The sequence below is a fragment of the Lingula anatina genome, chromosome 2 (assembly GCF_051362555.1).
Source record: "Lingula anatina isolate TDL-2025a chromosome 2, LinAna3.0, whole genome shotgun sequence".
Classification (NCBI taxonomy): domain Eukaryota; kingdom Metazoa; phylum Brachiopoda; class Lingulata; order Lingulida; family Lingulidae; genus Lingula; species Lingula anatina.
The window spans coordinates 19,251,494-19,273,386 of record NC_141768.1 but is presented as its reverse complement, the minus strand read 5'-3'; the positions used below and the strand labels follow the sequence as shown (position 1 = coordinate 19,273,386).

Genomic DNA, 21,893 nt, shown 5'->3' with positions numbered 1-21,893 from the left:
GGCTCGTCTTGTGTAAAGGTAGACACCACAACAACTTGACTTTCAAAACTCGGTAAATGTATCGGTACGGTACAGTCTTCGGTTTTATATGCTAGGCAAGTACTGAGAAAAATTGTTGAGAGTTTTGTATGTAGAGCTGCCATTATACAAAGTCATCTGTTTGTTAAACAACAATAACTAGACTTAGAATTAGCTAGTATACCCACACTTTTTAAAATGAAAAGCATCAGTAGCTAGTCCCATTTTTAACCCACTGCTCAGAAGTATGGGAAAAGGGACAGGGAGTCTTATAGGAGTCTAATTGTGCTCTGCACAATATTGATCAATACATTTGTTTGCCTTTTTTTTTTTTTTTTTTTTTTTTTTTTTTTTTTTTTTTTTTTTTTTTTTTGGACATTATAAAATTATTGAGTCTGGTCTCTCGCAGTCCTTGTAAAATTGACAAATATTTCCTGAATTTACCTGAAAGAGTTTTACTCTCATGTCTGCTTTTTCATGGATTTTTTCTTTTAATATTTCAGGTAAGCGGTATAATCTGCCCAACAGTTTGTGTACATATTTTACTCCAAAAGCATTTCTTTCAACTTCCAAGCACATGATGAATGGGGTAAAGATGCAAGCAGTGCCTGGAAGAGTGATGATGGATGAGAAGGTACACCAACTGGGTGTTCATATTGGAGAAAGTAACACCTACATGCTTACGACATTTGAAGAGGCTGTTCAAATAGTGTAGTTAGACTAGGGTAACAATCAAAGCATGTTTTGAAAAAAAGTCTTGAACATGACTCAGTGAATGTATACCATGGTTGTACTAGCAATGTCTAGCATTCTGCATTATCATTTCAATTTGTGCCTAGTCAGTCTGTGTCAGTATGAGTTCTTCAATATCTGTATTGTCTGCTTTAATCAACTCTTGCAAATTAAAGGTACATTAATGTACTCAGTTATATGTTATTTTACCATTTATACTAGTAGATTAATAACACCTTTTGTCTTACTTATGGTGCTTAATACCAGTATACATGAACATTTAATTATGTACTTAATTGTAAATCTAGGTTGAACTCCAAATCAAAGGCCTGACGTCTAGTGCTACTGTTACAGTGAAGTCATTCTTGGAGGAGAAGGGGATGAAGTTTGGAGCTTATGCACATTTTATTGCCAACAGTAATGGAGAAGTGAACACAGCCACATCACCATCTCTTGGTGGATCGTACACAGGTATTGACATTTTGAAGACAGGAAGATTTACTGCCTTCAGTAAGCATTGTCTATAATTACTCCAACATCAAGGTATATGAGCTGAAAAATTAAATTAATTATTGTCTCGGTTTGCTTTTTTGCAAGGGACTGATGTAATGGGATTATATTGGAGTATGGTACCAGTGCCTGGTCAACGAGATGGACTGAGACTGATGAAGAAGGATGTTACAACACCCTACAATGTACATATATCATTGCTCAGTGGACACATTGACCCATACTCTCCCAACAACAATGTTCAGGTCCCAGTAGCTGAGGCTAATATTGAAAGACTTTATATGGCTGATAATGTGGAAAGAATACCAGTTAGAGAAGGAGCTTTACGTGGAGCACTTTTTGTACCAAAAGGTAAAGTGGGTATGTTTCTGAAAAAAAATAATGCAGAAAAGTTTGTTGAAATTTTTGTGCAATTTTTTGTTTTTATTATCATTGTTATATCTTTTTTTATTGAACTTTAACAGGCCAGGAGTCTTATCCAGGTGTGATTGACCTCTTTGGAGCTGCAGGTGGCTTGATAGAACACAGAGCCTCACTGCTGGCATCAAGGGGATTTGTTGTGTTAGCATTGGCATACTTTGGTTATGAAGACTTACCAAAGAAATTTATGGATGTGAACTTGACATATTTTGGGGTATGTTGATTCCTGCCATGTTCACATTTAATGTGTGATTTATAGTTTTTCAAAATGCACATTTAGCCTCAGGATGCCATTTGTCAGAAATGATCAGGATCAGCATTAATTTTAAGTGGTGACAACCTGCTCCTGCTACTAGTTCAGCAAGCCAGTCTTTGAAGAGTAAGGATTCCTGACTTTGGCTAGTACATGTATGCCTAAGTTCGGCAGAAAATAAATAATTTATCTTTGACCAAATAAAATAAAACATTATTGCTTATATGAAATATTTGTGATCTATTGAATCTAGTTAGTGGCTATCATGTTTATATTGTAAGAACAGACAAAGAAGTAAATGGGACATATACTTCCTTGGGACAGAACATCTAAAAAGTAGCATGGTATGTGTTATGTTAAAGGATCCTTATAGAAGAAATTCAAGTGTATTCATAATCCAGTATGATAAATTTATTTAAAATATGTGGGTTTGTTTTGTTATTCTTCTGGCCAGATTGTAACTAATCAGCTAGATATGTATTTATCAGAGTTGCTTTTTATAAAGAACTTTAAACAGTATTGTTTTGTCCATAGGAAGCTGCAGAATGGCTGAGTCACCATCCAAGTGTGACTCCGGGTGGTATTGGAGTGATTGGAACATCTAAAGGTGCACAAATTGCTCTGATCTCAGCAATTCATTTTCCCCAGGTTAGGTTGCTTTTAATAGCTTTAGTGAAATTGAATGATGTGGGAAATTTATGAAATAATCTTTTTGATAAAGTAGACAAGAGTGATGATTTCATTTTTAAAGATTATTGTCAAGTCAGAGGAAATGTTCAAAAACAGAAGTCTTTTAACCCAAATATTATTTTAAACCACTGGGGGGAGGGGGGGGGGGGGCATCATGAAGGTTTATAGATAGAGAGTTAATTATCTGTTTCATTACATTTTTCCCAATAACTAAAAAAGGTTAAGGCTGTGGTCACTGTCAGCGGGCTAGCATTTGTGGACTTTATGGAAATGAAGATTGGGGATAAAATATTGCCAGCAGCTAAGTGAGTACTAGTACTTTAGATGTCAAACCTTGGAAATTATTCCATAGGACGAAAAATGTTGTTGATATCTTGTATTTCCATAAAAGGATAAATTGGAAAAAAATTAATTGAAATGTGTTTTCATGGAAAATGTTCTGAATTTTTTGCACTAGACATTCCATGAAAATATGTAAGCCTTTTATATGTCCCTTTTCACATTGCAGCTAGGGCATATTTAATTGGATGAATCTACTTTGAGATGTTTTCACATGTATTAAAGCTTCATGTTGTTAAAAAGAATATCATTCACAAGTGCGCACACATTTTGTTTCTGCTTTTTAGTTTATTTATTTGGATATTTCAAGCACAGGGGCTCTGCTTAGGTGGCTCTTTTTACACTGTTGATGGAAGGAGATAAATATGATTTATAAATTAAATGTCAGATATATAAAAACAGATAAATATTAAAATATATGGCATTTATCAGTAAAAATGGCCAAGGAGTATTACTTGTTCTTGGATGAGCTTAATAAGATGTATTTTATGTAATTTTAAGGAAAAAATATGTGTTTAAAATCTTGCACTGTCCAATTTATTTGCATGATTTGAGAACTGAAAAATATGTATAATTTAGAAGAAGGAAAAAGATGCAGTGGCAGTGATTTATCTACACAAAAAGTTTGCTGTATTTTGAACAGCACATAGTGGTAAAAGAATAGGTTGATGGGGATTAAATTTTGAAAGAGATCAAATTTTCACCTTTAAATTTGCAAAATAGTGTCTATATTTGTGCGTGTGCACTGATGAAGTTTTCACTAAATTCTGCATGAAGAATGACGATAGCTTACAATATGGAAATAAAAAGCTTCCATTTTATGACGTCGGGTGTATTTGAATTTTCAGTGGTGATCTAGCCAATGTATCTATGTGTGATGGTGGCATTTGTTTTAAAACCTGTTTCCCTGAGGAAATAGAAGAGGAATATATGATAAAGGTACTCGACTTTCCGTATTAGGTTGAAAAGATATGCATTCCTAGAATTATTTATTAGTCTTACACCTGTAATCAAATTGACGAATTGTAGAAAAAAATTAATGAAAAATAAAAATAAATAAATAAATAAAATGATAAATAAATAAAAAAGTAAAATTTAATATATTTGTCATTATGTGATTAAAATAATTTCACTGAATGTGGAGCACCTTTTAAAATTTTTTCCAGGAAAAATAGGAATGAAAATGCTTTTTAAAAATTTATTTTATGCAAATAAGGGTATCTGATATTATGCTATATGATATTATCACATACCATTTTGGTATCACAAGTTTTTTAACTTATTTGTAAAATGATAAATGTAAAAACATGTAAGTTTATAACGTTTTTTTTTTTTTCTTTCAGGTAGAACAGATCAATGCTCCTCTTTTATTGTTTTTTGGAGCAGATGAGCTATCATTTGATGCTCCCCAGAGTGCAAAAATGATTTCAGAACGGTTACATTCTTGTGGACACAAAGACTATGAGATCCATGTATATGATGGGGCAGGACATCTTATTGAACCTCCCTATGCACCTCATTGTAAAACATCTTACCACAAAATCCTAGGTATGTCAGTATCATGTTTGAAGCAGATTGCTTTGGTTGTCCTGCATTACCCTCTGCACTAAGTTAGGATAACATGGTAGAGACAGCAATCAAGCATTTTCTTTCAGTAGTGAGAATTGTACTAGTATTACTTAAAATCTGATTTGAAGTACTTTGTTTTTTAGAAAACCTGAAATATAAGTTTTCAGTTGTATATTTATATTGTTCCAATTACGATACATATATTTTCAGTTACGAATGACTTCTTTGCTACATAATATTTATCTTTGGGAGAAAGTAGAATTTATTTGAAAGAGAATTTGAAATTGGTTTTATTTTTGCTAGAGAAAAGGTTAATTAAAGTTTTTAATAAACTGTATGTTTCGTAAATTGGCATTACACTGTTTGCTAGTATTAGAGCTTACTCTGATATACATTTTTTTATTCAGTTAGTCATTACTTTTCTGTTTGTTCCAGGCACTATAATAGCATGGGGAGGAGATGCACAGGCACATATAAAAGCTGAGGTACATCACTGGAAGAGAATACTGGAATTCTTCAGAAAACATTTGTCTGCACCTGTGCCCTCTAAATTATGACACGCAACTTTATGTACCTGCCAACTGTTATCTGTGCTATATTCAATTTGATGCTGAATTCAGTCAGTAGATGATATTTTTTATTAACAAAAAATTCAAAATTGTGGCTGATTTTAAAATATATGCATCAGAGGCTATTTTTGTATAAAATAAAAGTGAGAAGTGTCAACGCTTACATGAAGTGCAAATATGAATTTTAAAAGTAACTGTGGGTTAGCTGTGCCCATATTTTTTATGTATCGTCTAATAGATTTATGTCAAAGATATGAAAGTCTGCTTTTATTGTGATTGTTATACTTTGAAATATCAGAAAGAAAACATTCCTGCGAGCCACTGTATAAAAATGTGCAATGTCATTACTTGCATTATTATTATAATGTTATAAAATACATTTGCAAAATTCACTGCATTTCTGTAGGGTAAAGACATCTTGAAGGTATATACATGTAACCTTATATCTAAATTCAGAAGCATAAGTAAATGTAAGTTGTGCAAAGAATATTATCTTCATATCATGTTAATGCCATTGTTATAATCTTTGCATGGGATACAGTCTGTGGGACAGGGAATGAGGAATGAAGCAACATTGTGCTTGATGTGCTTGGATGAGACGTCTAGCTTAAGTTGGTAGTAAATTCAAAACGTACATCATGTCCATGCTGTATATCAGCTTCCTCTCCTTTCTTCAACCACTTCATCTAATTCATTAGTGAGGCAATTGTTTTGTTTCCATGAAACTTCTGTTTTAGGTGAATTGCAATCCATGCTGTAAATGAAGACTAACTGTATTACATCAGATTATGTTGCTTTTTCTGTTCCAATTTCTGCTGCTGACAAAGTTATTACATGCAGGCACTTAGTGCTACATACATTCTGATTACTGTGCCTGTAATTGAGCCAGATTTGGTGCCTAATATTTGGTTGTTTTTGGTCATGCACCGGATGGCCTTGTGGTTAGAGTGTCGGCCTCTGGAGCAGGAGGACGTTGGTTTGACCCCATCCTGGGACATACCAGTCCTTTATAAAGGGTACCTGCTGTCTCCCCGCTTGGAACTCAGCACTTACGGGATGAAGTAGGGTCCTGGTCAGGCAGAGAACGTTTGAAAGCACTCAGCACCTCATACGACAGCGGAGCTGTATCTTTCACAGGGAGGCGAGATCGCTCACACAGATTGTAATGACCAGTCGTAAGGCGTAGCAGTTGCGCCAGCGTAAACCAGGCGCAAATCGCTACGCCCGAGTATAGCCAGTTGCACCAAACTAGAATAGTGTTTATGTCGGTCTTAACTTAGTCGTAAATTTACGCCTGCCAGCTAGGTGGTGTAAGTCGGTTGTAGCTCGTTTTCCACTATGGCTAGGCAAGTACAAAGAGAGTTTGATGACAATTATTGTAGTTAACGTAGAAAATGTGGGTTGTTATTTGTTAGTTTCTTACTCAAATCTGCCATCTGTATAGCTTGGTTTTTAAAAAACTAATTATATATATATATATATATATATATATATATATATATATATATATATATATATATATAAGTGATTACTAAATACATTATATGTGTATGTTCTTATTACTAGGTCAAAATGGAATAATGTAGCTTATGAATTTCTCTGTCTCTGAAATGCTCTTTTTGTGTTTATTTATGTCATCATTCCATTATGACTGCAGCTGAGATCACCTCATTTGCCCAATTATACCATTCACGTATTTTTGGCCAGTGACGCAACGGAGCGTTCCTCGGGCGTAGTTACGACAATCAGTTTTTGTCTTGGTGCAACGGGCGTAAGCAGGGAGAGTAAACCTGGCGCACGGACGCCAGGCGTTGCGGTTTACGACAGTCGAGTAAATTTACGCCCTGTTGGTGCAACTGGGCCCAGGTGCCTATTTGTTACATGTATGTAATACACATAATTGTGAAGTCTACAGAACATATATATGGAATTTATACTTAAAATAAATATTTTTTTAAAAATTGTCTTTTCATCATTATTATCATTATAATTATTTGTGTGCATTAAATGGTTACATGATAGAGGGTAGGGAATACTCCGCTTTATCACCAATCAGCTCAAATACCAATCACCAAGAACTGAATCACGTTTCACGCTGAATATTGGGCTCAAATAATGCATCATGCTAGAAAAATAAGGCCAATCACACGGAATGCAAAAGGTATTCCAAACCCTCATATTTATGAAATTGCAACCATTTCACATCTCGTTTAATAATTAATAAATATAAAATGTACTGTACTTGAAACCATATTATGCCATTTTTTTACCTCATGTTGATTTAAGTTTTCACTCTGGAAAACTTTACTTAGGATGTTTAGTATTGGAAATGACTTCAATAGTGACAATTTGCAAGCTCACAATTTTATTGTCAATTGAAGTTCAAAGACTACAGAAAAAAAACATGCATTCCAATGAAGTTTTTTTCATGGCTAAAATCAAATATTTGACATGCAAAAACCATACCAATTAAGTATCATTTTACATACAAGGTTTGTAGGCTTCAATTGGTCATATCATGCCTGAAACAAAGCATTGTTTTTCTCAAATTCTTGGATGACCTCTTCAATCCATAAATTTTAATTCTAATTCATACAACAAAGTTTTATATTTTTTAATCTACTTGAGGAAAAACCTGGGCTATTGCTTAAGGCAAACTGCTATTACATGTATTTATCTCACATATAACTGCTATCCAAGATGGGTTGTGCTTTTAACCAATTAATGTTTTCAACTAAATTTAATTTGCTGCCATACAACCAATGATGACAAAAATGAAACCTGGAACATTTATGTACCAAAATATTTGATAACAAAATATATTATTGCCTAATAAATTTTTAAAAGTATATATATCTGAGTAAAATAGCAATCCATAAAAGCGAATGGTATAAACTGGTCTATCATGGTCTGTTGCACAGATGCATGTAAATCAAAAATAATCACCAGATTATTAAGTTCTGCATAGCCAGTGTTTGTTTTATCTGCACCTTAGCAATTATGAAGATCACTAACAGGTATGAGCAAAACTGAAATTAAACCTCACATGCTTTTGTGCAATAAATAAAATTCAACACAACAATTATAAGAGAAATGAAAAAATATCAAAAATAAGATTTCTCTGTATCCAACCATCTGTCTGCAATTTAAAAAGCAATATATTAAATGCAGATCAAAGCCAGCATTCCATGCTGAAAAGCTGTTCCAAAACACAAAAAAATTCTTTAACATATTGCTTTTCCTGGAAATTGATCTTCGCTTCTGTATGTAAAGCATATAACAAGAAGCCTTTTCTTGAACCAGTCCTGTAATGCTTTCTATTTTTATGAAAGGCGGATTGGAAAGTGAACAAACAAAAACTTGTAAAAATCTCAAAACAAAGCAAGCAATTCAAATTAACATACCATGGGATGATTGAAAAGTTTTGAACCTGGCTCAGAATCTGGCACCTGCCTACTCAATTCACTGACGTACTATGTCTGCAACCAAGTGCACAGTGTTTCAAAGCTTCACATTTAATCAAAAGAAATGATGCTTTCTCCAAATACAAAGGATGAAACACCATTACACTTTCTGGTTCAGCTTAAATCAAACTTTTCAATCACCCCTCCAATTATTCACCTAATGCCTAATGTGATCAACAAACATTCTTCTCTAAGTATCTAGCATATCATATTGTCCATGTGTGAGCTTCAGGGAAACCTGATGTATATCTAATCCAGTGCTGACATGTACTGATCCTCTGGCACATCAAAGTAAGATTCCAGGATTCCTTCGCGGCGGACATCACAGGTCCAGCAGTGGAAACCCCCGCCCAGGGAGTTGGCATGGCGAATAGACACTGGAACGCACTCGATGCCCAGCTTCTCAAACATCTTCTGAGTTGTGGTCTCGTGTTTTTCAACCAAAACACGTTTTGGGTCCAGCATCAGGACATTCATGGACAGCCACTTGGAAGACATCCACAGAGGATGATCTGGAATAATCAATATTATTATACTGTACCTACTGGGTTTTTACCTGGTTACAGCAAGGGTCTTTGTGTTTGGTCTTGAAAGGTACGTGTAGGGCAATGTTACCCACTAACCAACTTATAAAGGAGCCCAAATTTTTTGGGGAAAAGTATGCACAGTGTGTCTACACATATGCCTACAGATGCCCTTGCCATGTTCTTTGACTACCTATATCTGTTCTCTGCTTATGAAAGTTGTACAGTTATTTCCATGAAATTCTAATTAAACATCTTTTTTCTGCTTTATTTCATACAAGATGCAAACGTGGCATGACAAAGAGACCCCTTGATAGAGTCTGGTTCCCATTAAATTGCACATGTAAACCTTGCCCCAGTTTTCAGACCATTTCCATCAGGCTAACCCTAAACCAGGGGCGGATCCAGAGATATTTTCTGACAGGCTTCCAAATTATCTTTATTGATCCCTCCTCCATTTTGACTGTCTTCCGACAGAAAAGATAAGATACCCATCAATGTAAACTTGAAAATCTGACCGTCTTCCGGAAGACCCAGAAGACGGCCTAAATCCGCCCCAGCTAAACTGCATAATTAAATTGAGGGTGGACAGTCTGTTACACGAGTCCTCGGTTTCATCACACATACAAATTGCATATAGTTCAATTTTTGCTTGTAATGTACACCCTTAATTGGTACAGGTTGATTGTGACTAGGCGTAATGATTCTACTATTAAAGAAATGAAAGGAATATCTGTCTTCAGTAAGTGTCCGGCCAGTCTAGCAAGTTTCCATAAGAAAATGGAAGTATAAAGACAACAAAAATCCAGAGATGGTCCTTTGACTTTATATATCTTTACAGCTGGGTAAGTAATACTGCATTTTTTATTTTAAACAAAATAATGCACCAGTAATGCACCAGTAATTTTAAAATAACAATGATGAAAAGTATTACAAAGGAAATAGATATAATTAAAATTTGAAATATAATTGGTATAATACTGCCATCAATCTCACATGCACACCAATTAAAAAACTAAATAGTTCATTCCAATTCAATTACCATATAGGATTTCAGTTAGATATTTCAAAATTAAAATTTTACTTTTATATTGAAAAAAATTATAGAAACAGAAACAATGTCAATTTTTCAACACTGAAAAAAAAAGAAGAATTTTCCATTTCTAATTACCGTCAGGTATAAGAGGAGTGGGTGGCTTGACCACAGTCCATCCTGCCTTGTGGAACATCTCAATTTGGTTACACGGGCGGTCAGGGTTGGACAACACAAGACCTGGTCCTATGATGTTGAAAGTGGCATCAATATGCATGGGGTTAGGGTCTTTGAAGCTCACCACATGCACACGAATACCTCTGGGAGCAAGGTGACGGCGCATCCACTCAATACCCATGTAGTTAGTAACCTGAATGCAAGGAGAAAATATAATGAACTCTTTCTGTAAAATATTATGTAACTGAAACAGAACACAAATTATTTACATGGTAGAATAATATATAAATGAAGTTTTATAAAATATATACATAAAATACACAAAACCAAGAAACTTTTAGGTTTAAGTGCATATTTTTCTGCTATCAACAAATTTTAACCAAATTCACTGCATGACAAGTAAGCAGTTTTGTCAATTTATAAGAACACACATTCAGCCTTAAGATGTTCTTTATTCCTGCACCACTAGTGCTGATGTAAGCAACTGACAACTACTGACAAATAGTAAACTAATATGATACTGCATTACATGACCCGGTGTCTTTGGCACGAAACTTAAGAAAGGTAAAAAAATACTTTCATTATTGCCTGTTGTTCAGTGGGGACAAGGTAGGGGTTGAGTCTGTTGCTGTTGTTGTTTGTGTGAATAGTCAATGTGGGCTTGAGAGAGACATGATCATGAGCTGCATACGTGAGTGAAGCTGCAGTTTCTCATGTTACAGCCCATTAATTCTTCCATTGAATTTCAAAACACTGGGCGTCCTAAAGAAGGGCCAACCTTGCCCCGTCTTTGCTTTGGGTGCTGCAGTGGTTGACTGTGTTTTAAGAGTTGTAAGCAGTAGTTGCAGTAAGAAAGGATTGTCAGAGCCCCACTGAAACCTTGCATAGTCTGTGCCTTTCTATACTTTTTATCATAATATATATTTATGTTCATCTAACAATAATAGCAAATGACGATGTTAAAAAAAAGGGGGGGGGGGATGCAGAATGTGTCACCAGTAACAGTACATGTTCAACCACCGAAGTAAAGTTAGTCTCCATTAAGACACACATTTAAATTCCCAAAATAAATATAAAATTCATGGAATGCATCTCCATGCATGAATGTGAATTACACACACTAAATGTTTTTCTTTTTCCTGAATTTCATCTATATATTCTATATATTTTTACGAAACCAAAAGAGCTTAATTCTTCAGAGTTTATTTAGTAAGTACACTCCAATATTTATGTGTTTTCAGTCCACTGTCCTGGTGTTGTACCTAGGAAAAACATATTTTTATATGTTAAATTAATTAATCAAAAGAACATTCTGAAGAAAAAAAACAAGTAATCGCTGAGGTAATCACTGATGAAATATAAATTACTTACCTGGCTTCTCTGGGCAAAAATATCTCGCCCAGCTCGCATGAAGTCTGCTGCATCAAAGCAAGGCTCGTGCTCTGTTGTCACAAACTTCCCCTGTGCAGCAAGCTTGTGACGCTCCTCAACACAGGACATAGGGTAGTTCTATTAATAAAATATTATATGGTACTGTATATTAATCTACTATCCCCAGGTGGATCTAAAATATCAATGTGGACAAGGGAGGTTGGGTAACCCAATAGTTGCCAAAACAAATTAATTATATTGAAATATTAAATATCAGGGGTGGATCCATTATATGCAATCATTTTTTCTGTTATCTAGGTTTCCAAATCCCACCTCAGTTATATACATGCAACCATCATTTATCATCATCATCATTTTAATACTACTGAAAATTATTAAGAAAAGTAGTTGAAATTCAAAAAGAGAAATTTATTAGAAAAAAATGTATGTAGTTTTGAAATATATTATCAAAGGGTATTATATGAAAACCTTTTACTAAATCAGCATACTCCAAACAAGAAAGATCCAAGATGGAGGCAAATGTATAGTTATTGAGTATAGCATGGCACAAGTTGTCTCATCTGCCATTATTTTGAAAAACCCCACCGTCTTCACCCTTTTTTCTATACGTATAATTTTTCAACAACAGACTTAGGGGCTTTCAGAATGAGTTAAATAGACCATATCACTAGCCGCCTTATCATTATAAGATCTGGCAGAACACTCACAATTAAAATATCATTTACTGACGCTATTGTTATCTAGGCAGCGTGGTGTTGTGTAACAGCCTAACTGCAACTCCTTCAGTCTAGTTTTAAATGTATTAAAAAATATATTATCAGTTGTTTGGAAGACAGCAAGGTACTTTATAATCTTACAAGACAGATTTTGGATGACTCGGGTGTCAATAGCATACAGTAACAGGATAGAGATAAGACTTCTAATGTGATAACTCAGACTCATAATAAAAACTGCCAACATACTCGACAAAAAATTCTCATCGGTCGCAAACGGTGTGGACCCAAGCCTGAATATCATTTCTGTGATCCTGTTTTTATTTTTCTTTCCTCTTTTGAGAAGGGAAAGGGAGATGCTTTTGTCTTTTTTTTTTCTGGAAAGACTTTATACAACCTATCTATTACATAGACTGTACCTGATGATTATAAATGTAGTATTTCCCAGTAGACATCCTTGAAATTTAACAGAAATGCAGAAAACTTTGGAGTCCAAAGGAAGAAAAACAAGAAAAAACATGTATGTAAACAAAGGAAGAAAAAAATATATAAAAATATATACGCACGTTTAAATCTTGCATGTGTGTGCGTGCATGCCTGCGTGCGTGCGTGAGCATATCATGGATATCCACATAAGCATATCATGGATATCCACATAATTTTATGATGAAAAACTCTTTTCTACCTGATCATATAAAGCATCACTCATGGTCGGCTTTGGCGCAGTGGTCCAACGGGCACCTTTGCGGAAGTACTCTTTAATGAGACTACGGTATGCACGATACTCAAAGAAACGAGACCTCCATGCCATGGGAGCTTCAATAATTTCATCTCCAATCACGGTAAGGATGTCTCGAGGCATGGCAGAATACAGACCTGTAAAATGAATCCCAACATGAATTTCACAAAGTTTCAGCTTTTAAAATTAAAAACAGGTGAGTGGCTGTGTCTGTGAACAAATATCCTCACTGCTAATTGCATGATATTTACCTTTTTTTTTTTTTGGTAAAAAGACATTCCCAACTCTACAAAAGTTTCCCTTGATTTTTTGTGTCAAGGCCAGGGTTTGTGTCTGGGTTGCAGCCTTGAATATCGTATTCTTTTTTATCATTTTCTTTAAACTGAATACTGAAAATAAAATATGTGATGGCACAATTCAATATAACTTTCATACCTGGAGATTCAAAATCTGGTGTCTTGTAAATCTGACTGAAATCCACATGGTCTGGGCGTCTCACATTGACCCCCTCGTGCTTCAGAATATTGCAGAACTCCTCAATCTCTTCTGCAGCTTTTTGCATGTGCTCTGCGGGAAACCCTTTCCCTCCATGGGCCGTGAAAAATTCCCAGTGCTTCTCATAGGTGTTAGCCTATAATTGCATTACATCACTCTAATGGTTTCGATGACTAAGTATATTAATCATTGCTAAGGTAAATATGTGAAATATCAAATCATTTTTGCATACTGTGCTCACAATTCATTTGATTAGATTAATTATAATTTCATGAATATATATATATCATACTTTTTTAAAAATCCACACATGACATATATACCCTCTACGGGGCATACACAGTGTAGGCATGCATGGCCTCTACTACCAACATTACTGTCCTGGCCTTTAATAGCCCCACTCTGCAAAACTTTCCTTTTCTTTCTCACAGTATTAATTTATGTATAAGCTTTTTCACACCCAACTGGCTACGCAGTGCAGCGGCTAGTGGGGTGACCTGCACTCACTGAAGTGAAATGTGGACAAAGACACGTAGGCCTAACTATTTTAAGGATACTGGTAAGGTTTATTATCATCAAAATACCAAAAGTGAGGTTTTTTATACATCTAATTATTCAATAATGCACCTGCTATTTTGATGATTAAAAATAATAAAAAATACTCTCGAAAATATAATACATTTCTTGTTTTTAAGCATAAGCATTATCAACTTGTGTTTTAATCATCAATTTAACAGCTTTTTATTTTGAGGTGAGATAGCAATCGGCCACTGGTGGTATGGGGCATAACTTCATCCCCCGTGAACAGCCCAACCCCCAGGCACACTAAAACCCCTAAGTACACATGCGCGTCCCTTATATCCCCCAATCTCCAAGGTTTCAAATTCCTCACTCTAATTCTCTAGGATAAAATTTATCACAAGCGCACAAACAAGCAATGGACTTGGTCAATGGTGTGGTCCTAATGAAACAATCGAGTATCAGGACAATCCCCCTTCCCTACGATTCCCCCCCCCCCTCCGCCCCAAGGAATATATACATTTATAAACAAATATAATGTAAAGAGTATAAAGTTCAAATCTTTTCTAATCCATTTTATGAATATTTCTAAGTGTGATGATGCAACTTGAAGAGGATATTAATATCATTATACAGATTATATTCATGGAGTACAAGTACAGAAAATTTTAGAAATAAAAGTGCAAAAAAATTTGTGAAAAATCTTATCAAAGTAAAGGCCAGGAAAACAGATGATTTGATCCAAGTCATTCTTTGATAAATTACTGTTACTTTTAATTGCTTCATCACTCCTCCCTTGATCAAGTTGCCTGCCTTCAATCATAGTGCATCTCTAGGGAAAGGTGGGGTAAGCAGATTTTCTTACTTATCCAAGTATCCCTTTGATTATCTGACACTTTTAACCCTCAATCACCTTTCAGGGGCCTCGCAGGCCCGGACCCATGTATCTTTTGCTCTCTCTTCATTAGCATGAGGTTTTGAGCCTGTTCCTTTCATGTAATCCTCAAGCAACTTATACCCCATCAGTGGATAAATAATTAGTTTTGAAATAATTTACAACATATGTAGAAATTAACTTTTCCAAAAGTTAGTCCCATTTCCTGGAAACCGGGCCTCTGAGGCCCGGTCGCTTGATAATTTTACTTCCACATGGGATAAATAAGTCCATGTTACCTCAAATAGCTTTGCTATAAAATGTTTTACACAAGCAATATCATGTGTGCTATGACTATCAGTATGGTCAATGAAATCTGCCTGTGAAAGATTCAAGACCTGGAGAAATTATTATTTATGAGTAATCGGTCACCTTGCATGGTCACCTGATATGCAGATATCAGTTTAAATCTATCATTATTACATACCTGATAGACTGTGCTACCTTTGCGAAACTTTCCATTTTGAGAAAAAAAAAAACGTTTTTCTGCATTTTCCATACACGGTGTATACTCATGCACCCAGGTGGAGGTAAAGCGAGCAAGGGACTGGTGTAACATGAAAATCTGACTCCCCCAGTCAGATTTTCATAATGAAAATCTGACTCCCCATGAAAATTTGACTCCCCCTCCACAAATGTTCATAAATCTTATTTTATTTGAGTATATGACTGTGATATTGTAGTATGTAAAATGGAAGATACTTTGGCACTTTTTTTTAAGTTTGCAGGTGAATATTTTCATGAAAAAAATATGAAAATTAAAAATGTGCACTTAACCGCCCATTGTCTCCCCTTTGAAAAAGCTATTTATTTGATATTGGATGATCATTTCTACATCTTTCCTTTAAATTTACTTTATGAAGATTATATTGGAAATATTTGAAAGTTTGATGATTAAATAGTGAGTGAAAGAATGAAAAATAAATCGTGAAAATCTTCATTTTTATACCCATGAGATTTGGATTCCCATAAAGAAAAGGACCTATTTTATATTCAGTCACCATACCATTGTTTTTCTACATAGTTTGCACAGAGATGTTTTTTTTTTTTTGTTATTATTTGAAAGTTTGGTGGTGAAAATTTTGGTGAATATTTTTAAAACAAGTATTCATCTTACTACCTGTAGGTTTTGCACTTCCATGTCAAAATGCTACATTTTTAACTCAGGAAATTGGCCCCATCGCCTTTTTACTGAATTCTTCTTATATAGCATACCCAGTATTTTACCATTCAAACTTTCAAATATTTCCAATATATTCTTCATTAAGTATCCTTAAAGAAAAGATGTCAGAATGATCATCAAATATCAAATAGATAGCCTTTTCATAGGGGAGTCATTGGGTGTTAGAATACAAATCTTTAATTTTTCTTATTTTTCATGTGTTTTTTTATTATTTTTTTCACCCAATTTTTTAACCATCAAACTTTCAAGTACTTTCAATATATTCCTCATAAAGTATCCTCAAAGAAAAGATGTCAGAATGATCATCAAATATCAAATAAATAGCTTTTTCATAGGGGGGTCATTGGGTGTTAGAATATAAATCTTTAATTTTTCTTATTTTTTAATGTGTTTTATTATTATTATTATTATTTTCACCCAATTTTTTAACCATTAAACTTTCAAGTACTTTCAATATATTCCTCATAAAGTATCCTCAAAGAAAAGATGTTGAAATGGTCATCAAATGTCAAATAAATAGCTTTTTCATAGGGGAGTCCTTGGGTGGTAAAATACAAATCTTTAATTTTTTTTATTTTTTCATGAAAATTTTCACCTGCAAACTAACAAAAAGTGCCAATGTGTCCTCCATTATGCATACTACAATACCATAGTCATTTACTCAAATTAAATTAGATTTTTGAATGTTTTTTGGGGGGAGTCAGATTACATGGTACACCGGGCCTCTGAGGCCCGGTTTCAGGGTTTACGTAGGGTTCCATTTCCTTGTGGATGAGGGTTAATTGCTTGACTACTACCCACCTTCCCACTACCCATCACACTGAAAATATTCATAAAATATCTGTTCATCTGTTTACGCCACCTTCACCTGCAGGATAGGTAGTTATACTTTGATTAGATATTTAATAAAACTTTATGTATTTGTACCCAATGAAAAAGGGATGTTATAAAATAATTTGTTTAATGGAGTTGCATTATCAACTAAAAATATTAATAAAATGGATGAATTGTTTTGAACTTTACACTCTTTACTCAATATTGCATTATGTAATGCCAGATTAAGAACGTACAGCATTGTCCAGGGGGGAATTGTCCTATAATGATTTGAACTGTGTATTTTAATTGTACAAAAAACATTTAACAAAAAACATTTCCACTTACTCCTTCCCATCAAGATGACAAAGACATTTAATAATAAAATTGATCTTTTAGATGAATATTATATAAGGTAGCATTATTTATGGTAATGAATCAATCTTTTTAATGGGGAAAATTGTGAATTTTACAGATATTGTACTCTTTTAAAATCTAAAAATTCTTAAAATTTAAACATTAATCTAAGTACTACAAATGCTCACAGAAATATATTTTTAATGATTCTAAAATGATGTATCCCAAATATTGATGCTTTTACTCATTGAAACAAAAGGGTCTTTGCCATACCTTGACTTCAACAGTGAACTTAGGAATAGTTGCTCCTTCCACTCTTCCAACAATGACTTCTTTCAGGGGGTCCCACTCATTCCAGGACCACACGGGGCTTTCAGGCTGAGGTAGATGCTGCGCTTCAAGGTTTTCCCTTTGGGGACTCTCTTGAGAATTAATTGCTACTCTTGGATTACTTGACAGCCTACGGATTCTGCACACCTGAAGACACATGTAAAACAATCAACAGATGAATACTGAAGCATTTAATGTAAACAAAAAGACAAAATTAATAAATGACATGTTCAATGATAAAAGAAATTTCTATAATGTAAAAGTTAATAATAAGATTATTTTTTAGAATATAAATTAAATGCATTGCAATACAATTAATGTGCACTAAATTGTATAAACACACAATATGTAATTATCCACTTGTCTGAATTCCTCTTAGACTGCATTCCCACAGATTTAGATCGATCCATCTGAATCGACCTAACACCCTGGGGGTTCACGCTAAATTGCTTTCAGCCAAGTGCGCACAAAAGTTAATTACCCCCTTACAGCTTTTAGTAGGCGGGGCAGACACTTAAGCCAGCTAAGCTGACAATAATCTAATGAGACTCCCCACGGGGATAGATCGATCTAAAATCTGTGGGAATGCAGTCTTAAATTAAACATAATAACAGCATTTTTCTATACAAGAGATAAAACATATATAATGTACAATGACCAAAAAACCCATTTTCCAAATATAATTGGAAATAACTTTTGATCACATCAGTTCAGCTTTATTTAATTCACCTTCTGTCGCCTGAAGTTAACTTTAAGGTTACTGATAAACATAACAGATTAGATAGCACTGGCCTATATTCAACAACTGGCAGACATGCTAAGGATAAATCTTTATCAGTATTAAGGATAACGACCCATTTGAACATGCAAGCAGCATCAGTACATTGATAATACATCAAACTGTCTGCTCTAAAAGGAAACCTGCACTTTGTTGCTTTTTTACGTCTCATTTTAACTGTTTTAATATATGTGTTACTAGTACTTTTCTGCACCACTGCCTTCATTTGCAATACTGCCAGTCCTCCCCCTTTAGAACCCCAGTTAAGAAGCACCCTAGGTATGCCCCAGTTATTATATGCACTTTACAAAGGTAACTTCATAAGACCTACAAATAGAACTCATACAGCTTCTGAATGGTCAGTGGTTGACCTTAAGATGGCTGAAAGCGGCATTCACAATTTTGTTTACCTAACGGGCCTACAACAAAAGGACAATAATACAGAATAAAGCACTTGTAAACAAAGGACTTAGGTTTCATGAATATGTGAACCACTTCATTCTAGAGTTATTCAGAATTGTTCAAGGATTGAGTGCATGATATAATTTCTGCCATGTGCTCAATGCTAAAGAAGTTAGCTCACACTTAGTGCACCTGAACTATTTTATCTAATTAATAAAAGTGCACAGCTGACTGACATTAAGAAACACCAACAATTAAGAAAATATCACTGAGAAACACTTTCTGCATCCAAACCCCATTGTCTGTGTATTCAAGTCTGCATAATTTATGCAAGTTTGTACTGTAACTTTTTTGCCACATTGTTTTCAATATGAAACAATTTCGATGCAGAAAAATGAAAAACATCTCTTCACTTGCCAGAAAAAGAGTGGCACATTTTTTAATCAATCCACTCATTTATTAATATGTGTTGTCAGTTTATTTGACTGGCTGTAAGTTATAACGTAGATTTTCTAATAGTATGAGTATATAAGAATTATAACTGAAATCAAAAGTCGGAAAAGTTCCAATTCACATTTACTGAATGAGAATTATTTCCACGTAAAAGACTAAATATATAAATATAACAATCAATAAATGTTTAGTTAATGATTTCATTCTTTCGTTTTATCAATCGGTGTTTGAAAGCAAGAAGAATGGTGCACATGCATTCAATCAAATGATAAGCTCATATCCTGCACACCATACTTCTATGTGCACACACAATATTTAACTCTACTAATATAGTACGTACTGTACTCCCACACACATAAAAGAAATAGTTATAGACTAACTCTTTTAAAAGCATTGATAATTATTCATCACTAACCGCTGGCATCAAATGCGCAGCTTCTCTTCCTCTACACCCTCCCAAAAATGTCCTGATGCACAACATCGTAGCACGTCTGAAGTTTTAACTCGAACTTCATAGAATGCCGCGGCACTTAGCAAGCACGTTAATAAATAGTAAAATATAGGAGAAACGAAAGTCAATTTCAAGTAAGTGCAACGCAGAACACTTTTACTCATCATCTTAAAGCCCCATAAAAAGCATCATTGTTTTTGGTCGATTTTACATATATCACCAATCTTATCAATTAGTCCATAATCACAGATTTGTTTAATAAAAAGAACTTCAAATTTAACATTCCGTTTACAAATCCCTGACGAACCTCATTTAGTTAGTGAATGACTTCGCGGCAATCACGTGCAACGCGCACTGGGTAAACGCGACGATTGGCATGCAGCATTAATCTTACCAAGGCCGCTTCATTGATAAACCTGAACCAATCGAATGCATGCCGCCTTCTGCTTGTACTTTATGTTTAAAAACGCAGCAGAAAGCGTTCCTATCCATTTTGTTTCTTTGGGGAAAAAGGACAAATTGAAACTGATTTTAAATTTTTCACTGGGTTTTAATAGACATTTGTCTGAAAACCTAAGTACCGTAAGATTGTTTTTGATACAGCTCAGTGAATGGCGTCTGGACCTCCAGCCCCTTAACCGGCCTCTAGCTTGGGGAATGGGGGCTCACAAATGTTATTTTTTTATGTTTCAGTTCAATAGTAGACACATATTAAGTCGTGTACAGTAAAATATTGTAAAGTAACGTATATAGCGGTCTGTCTAATTAACGACCACAAACGGCCACAAACGACCACAAATGGCCACAAATGTCTACAAGCATAAATCAGCAAATATGTATATGTTTGACACAAGACGATATTTTAAGTTTGAAAACAGCAAAGGTCTACAGTGCCCTAATTTGTAAGTTTACTAACGATAACAAAGAGAATGGTTGTGTCCATAAACGCCGACGAGCGACCATAAGCGTCCACAGACAGAATAGTAGGAAGACCAACAGTTTAACATAAAATGGTTATGAAATTGACTAATAAATAAATATTAAGCCTTTAAAAACTCGCAGTGACTGAAAGACTACAGAAATAAACGGAATAAAGCGGACTAAAAAATTTTCAATTCGGACAAGATGAAACTGATATTATTTTTACTTAGACCTGTGTTTTATACCTTAAATGTCAACATATTTCTCAAATTTGTATTTTGAACTTCAAATAGAGGGCCTAATTATTTTACACCCCTTTCGAAAATAATTTCGAACGAAAGATAAATACATCTGTGACGTACAAATTTGAGAAAGTAAATATTTTAACCGGATACATGAAGGGCTGCTACATGTACGCACTATAGGCAAATTTTTCTTCTAATAAAGTTTAAAATACAAAACACTATACTATAAATGTACGTGAAAAAACATTTAACAGTAGATTTCTGATGCATTAAAAGTAACAAATTTTGCTGAGACGTGGGATTTGGACATGTTAAAAGAATGCAATAATTTCTTCATTTCATATGAAGTGAATTATTTTTCTAACATAGAACTATATTTGTATTCATTAATTTGAAATGCGTAAAGAGGGAGGGGGCATTCAGAAAAAAAATAAAGACAGCGATGGGGAGGGGGCGCGACAACGGCAAAAATCACGTAGGGAATTGGACATCGGTTGAGTGAGTCTCAATTAAGCAGCAGCGCATATTCATGCATACATAATTAGCTTAATTTCATTTGTCGGTGGCACAGCTTAATGTTAGAACAGTAGGAACAACAAATAATAATAATAATAATAATAATAATAATAATCGGGCCTTTCCACAAAAATGTGACCATGTGAGTCACGTCTAGGACGCACTCATTTTGTGAAATATTTGCAAAATTCCGACTCGCGCCACTATTTTCACTGTCTTTTGCTATAGCGCATTCCAATAGGGAAATAAAAAATAATAATAAAGAAATTTTATAAAACAGTTATACAAATTTATGCAACATTTAAATGTGCGCGTCAATGACGTAACTCAGATTTTCTCTTTTGTGTGCGCGCG

At 34.4% G+C, this 21,893-nt stretch overlaps 2 protein-coding genes across 5 annotated transcripts; one reads left to right on the top strand and one right to left on the bottom strand.

The window, feature by feature from the left end:
- On the top strand, window positions 1–5,587 carry LOC106169609 (peroxisomal succinyl-coenzyme A thioesterase). 4 transcript variants are annotated; one of them, XM_087003980.1, is made up of 10 exons: window positions 1–95; window positions 522–652; window positions 1,059–1,221; window positions 1,348–1,611; window positions 1,725–1,894; window positions 2,468–2,581; window positions 2,843–2,928; window positions 3,811–3,901; window positions 4,306–4,510; window positions 4,967–5,587. In XM_087003980.1, the coding sequence occupies exons 1-10, from the start codon at window positions 89–91 to the stop codon at window positions 5,086–5,088; spliced, it is 1,353 nt and encodes a 450-aa protein (XP_086860106.1). In that variant the 5' UTR covers window positions 1–88; the 3' UTR covers window positions 5,089–5,587. The 4 variants fall into 4 exon arrangements, with proteins under 4 accessions (XP_086860106.1, XP_086860109.1, XP_086860108.1 ...); XM_087003982.1 differs by having other exon boundaries at window positions 28–64; window positions 522–743; XM_087003981.1 differs by having other exon boundaries at window positions 29–64.
- A 1,861-nt stretch (window positions 5,588–7,448) lies between these two features.
- On the bottom strand, window positions 7,449–19,973 carry LOC106169635 (glycine amidinotransferase, mitochondrial). The gene is made up of 7 exons (XM_013549163.2): window positions 19,822–19,973; window positions 17,717–17,920; window positions 13,578–13,773; window positions 13,089–13,279; window positions 11,670–11,807; window positions 10,260–10,491; window positions 7,449–9,076 (listed from the first exon to the last, which is right to left on the bottom strand). Exons 1-7 carry the CDS (start codon window positions 19,885–19,887, stop codon window positions 8,814–8,816), a joined length of 1,290 nt encoding a protein of 429 aa, XP_013404617.2. The 5' UTR covers window positions 19,888–19,973; the 3' UTR covers window positions 7,449–8,813.
- Between the last annotated feature and the right edge of the window lie 1,920 nt (window positions 19,974–21,893).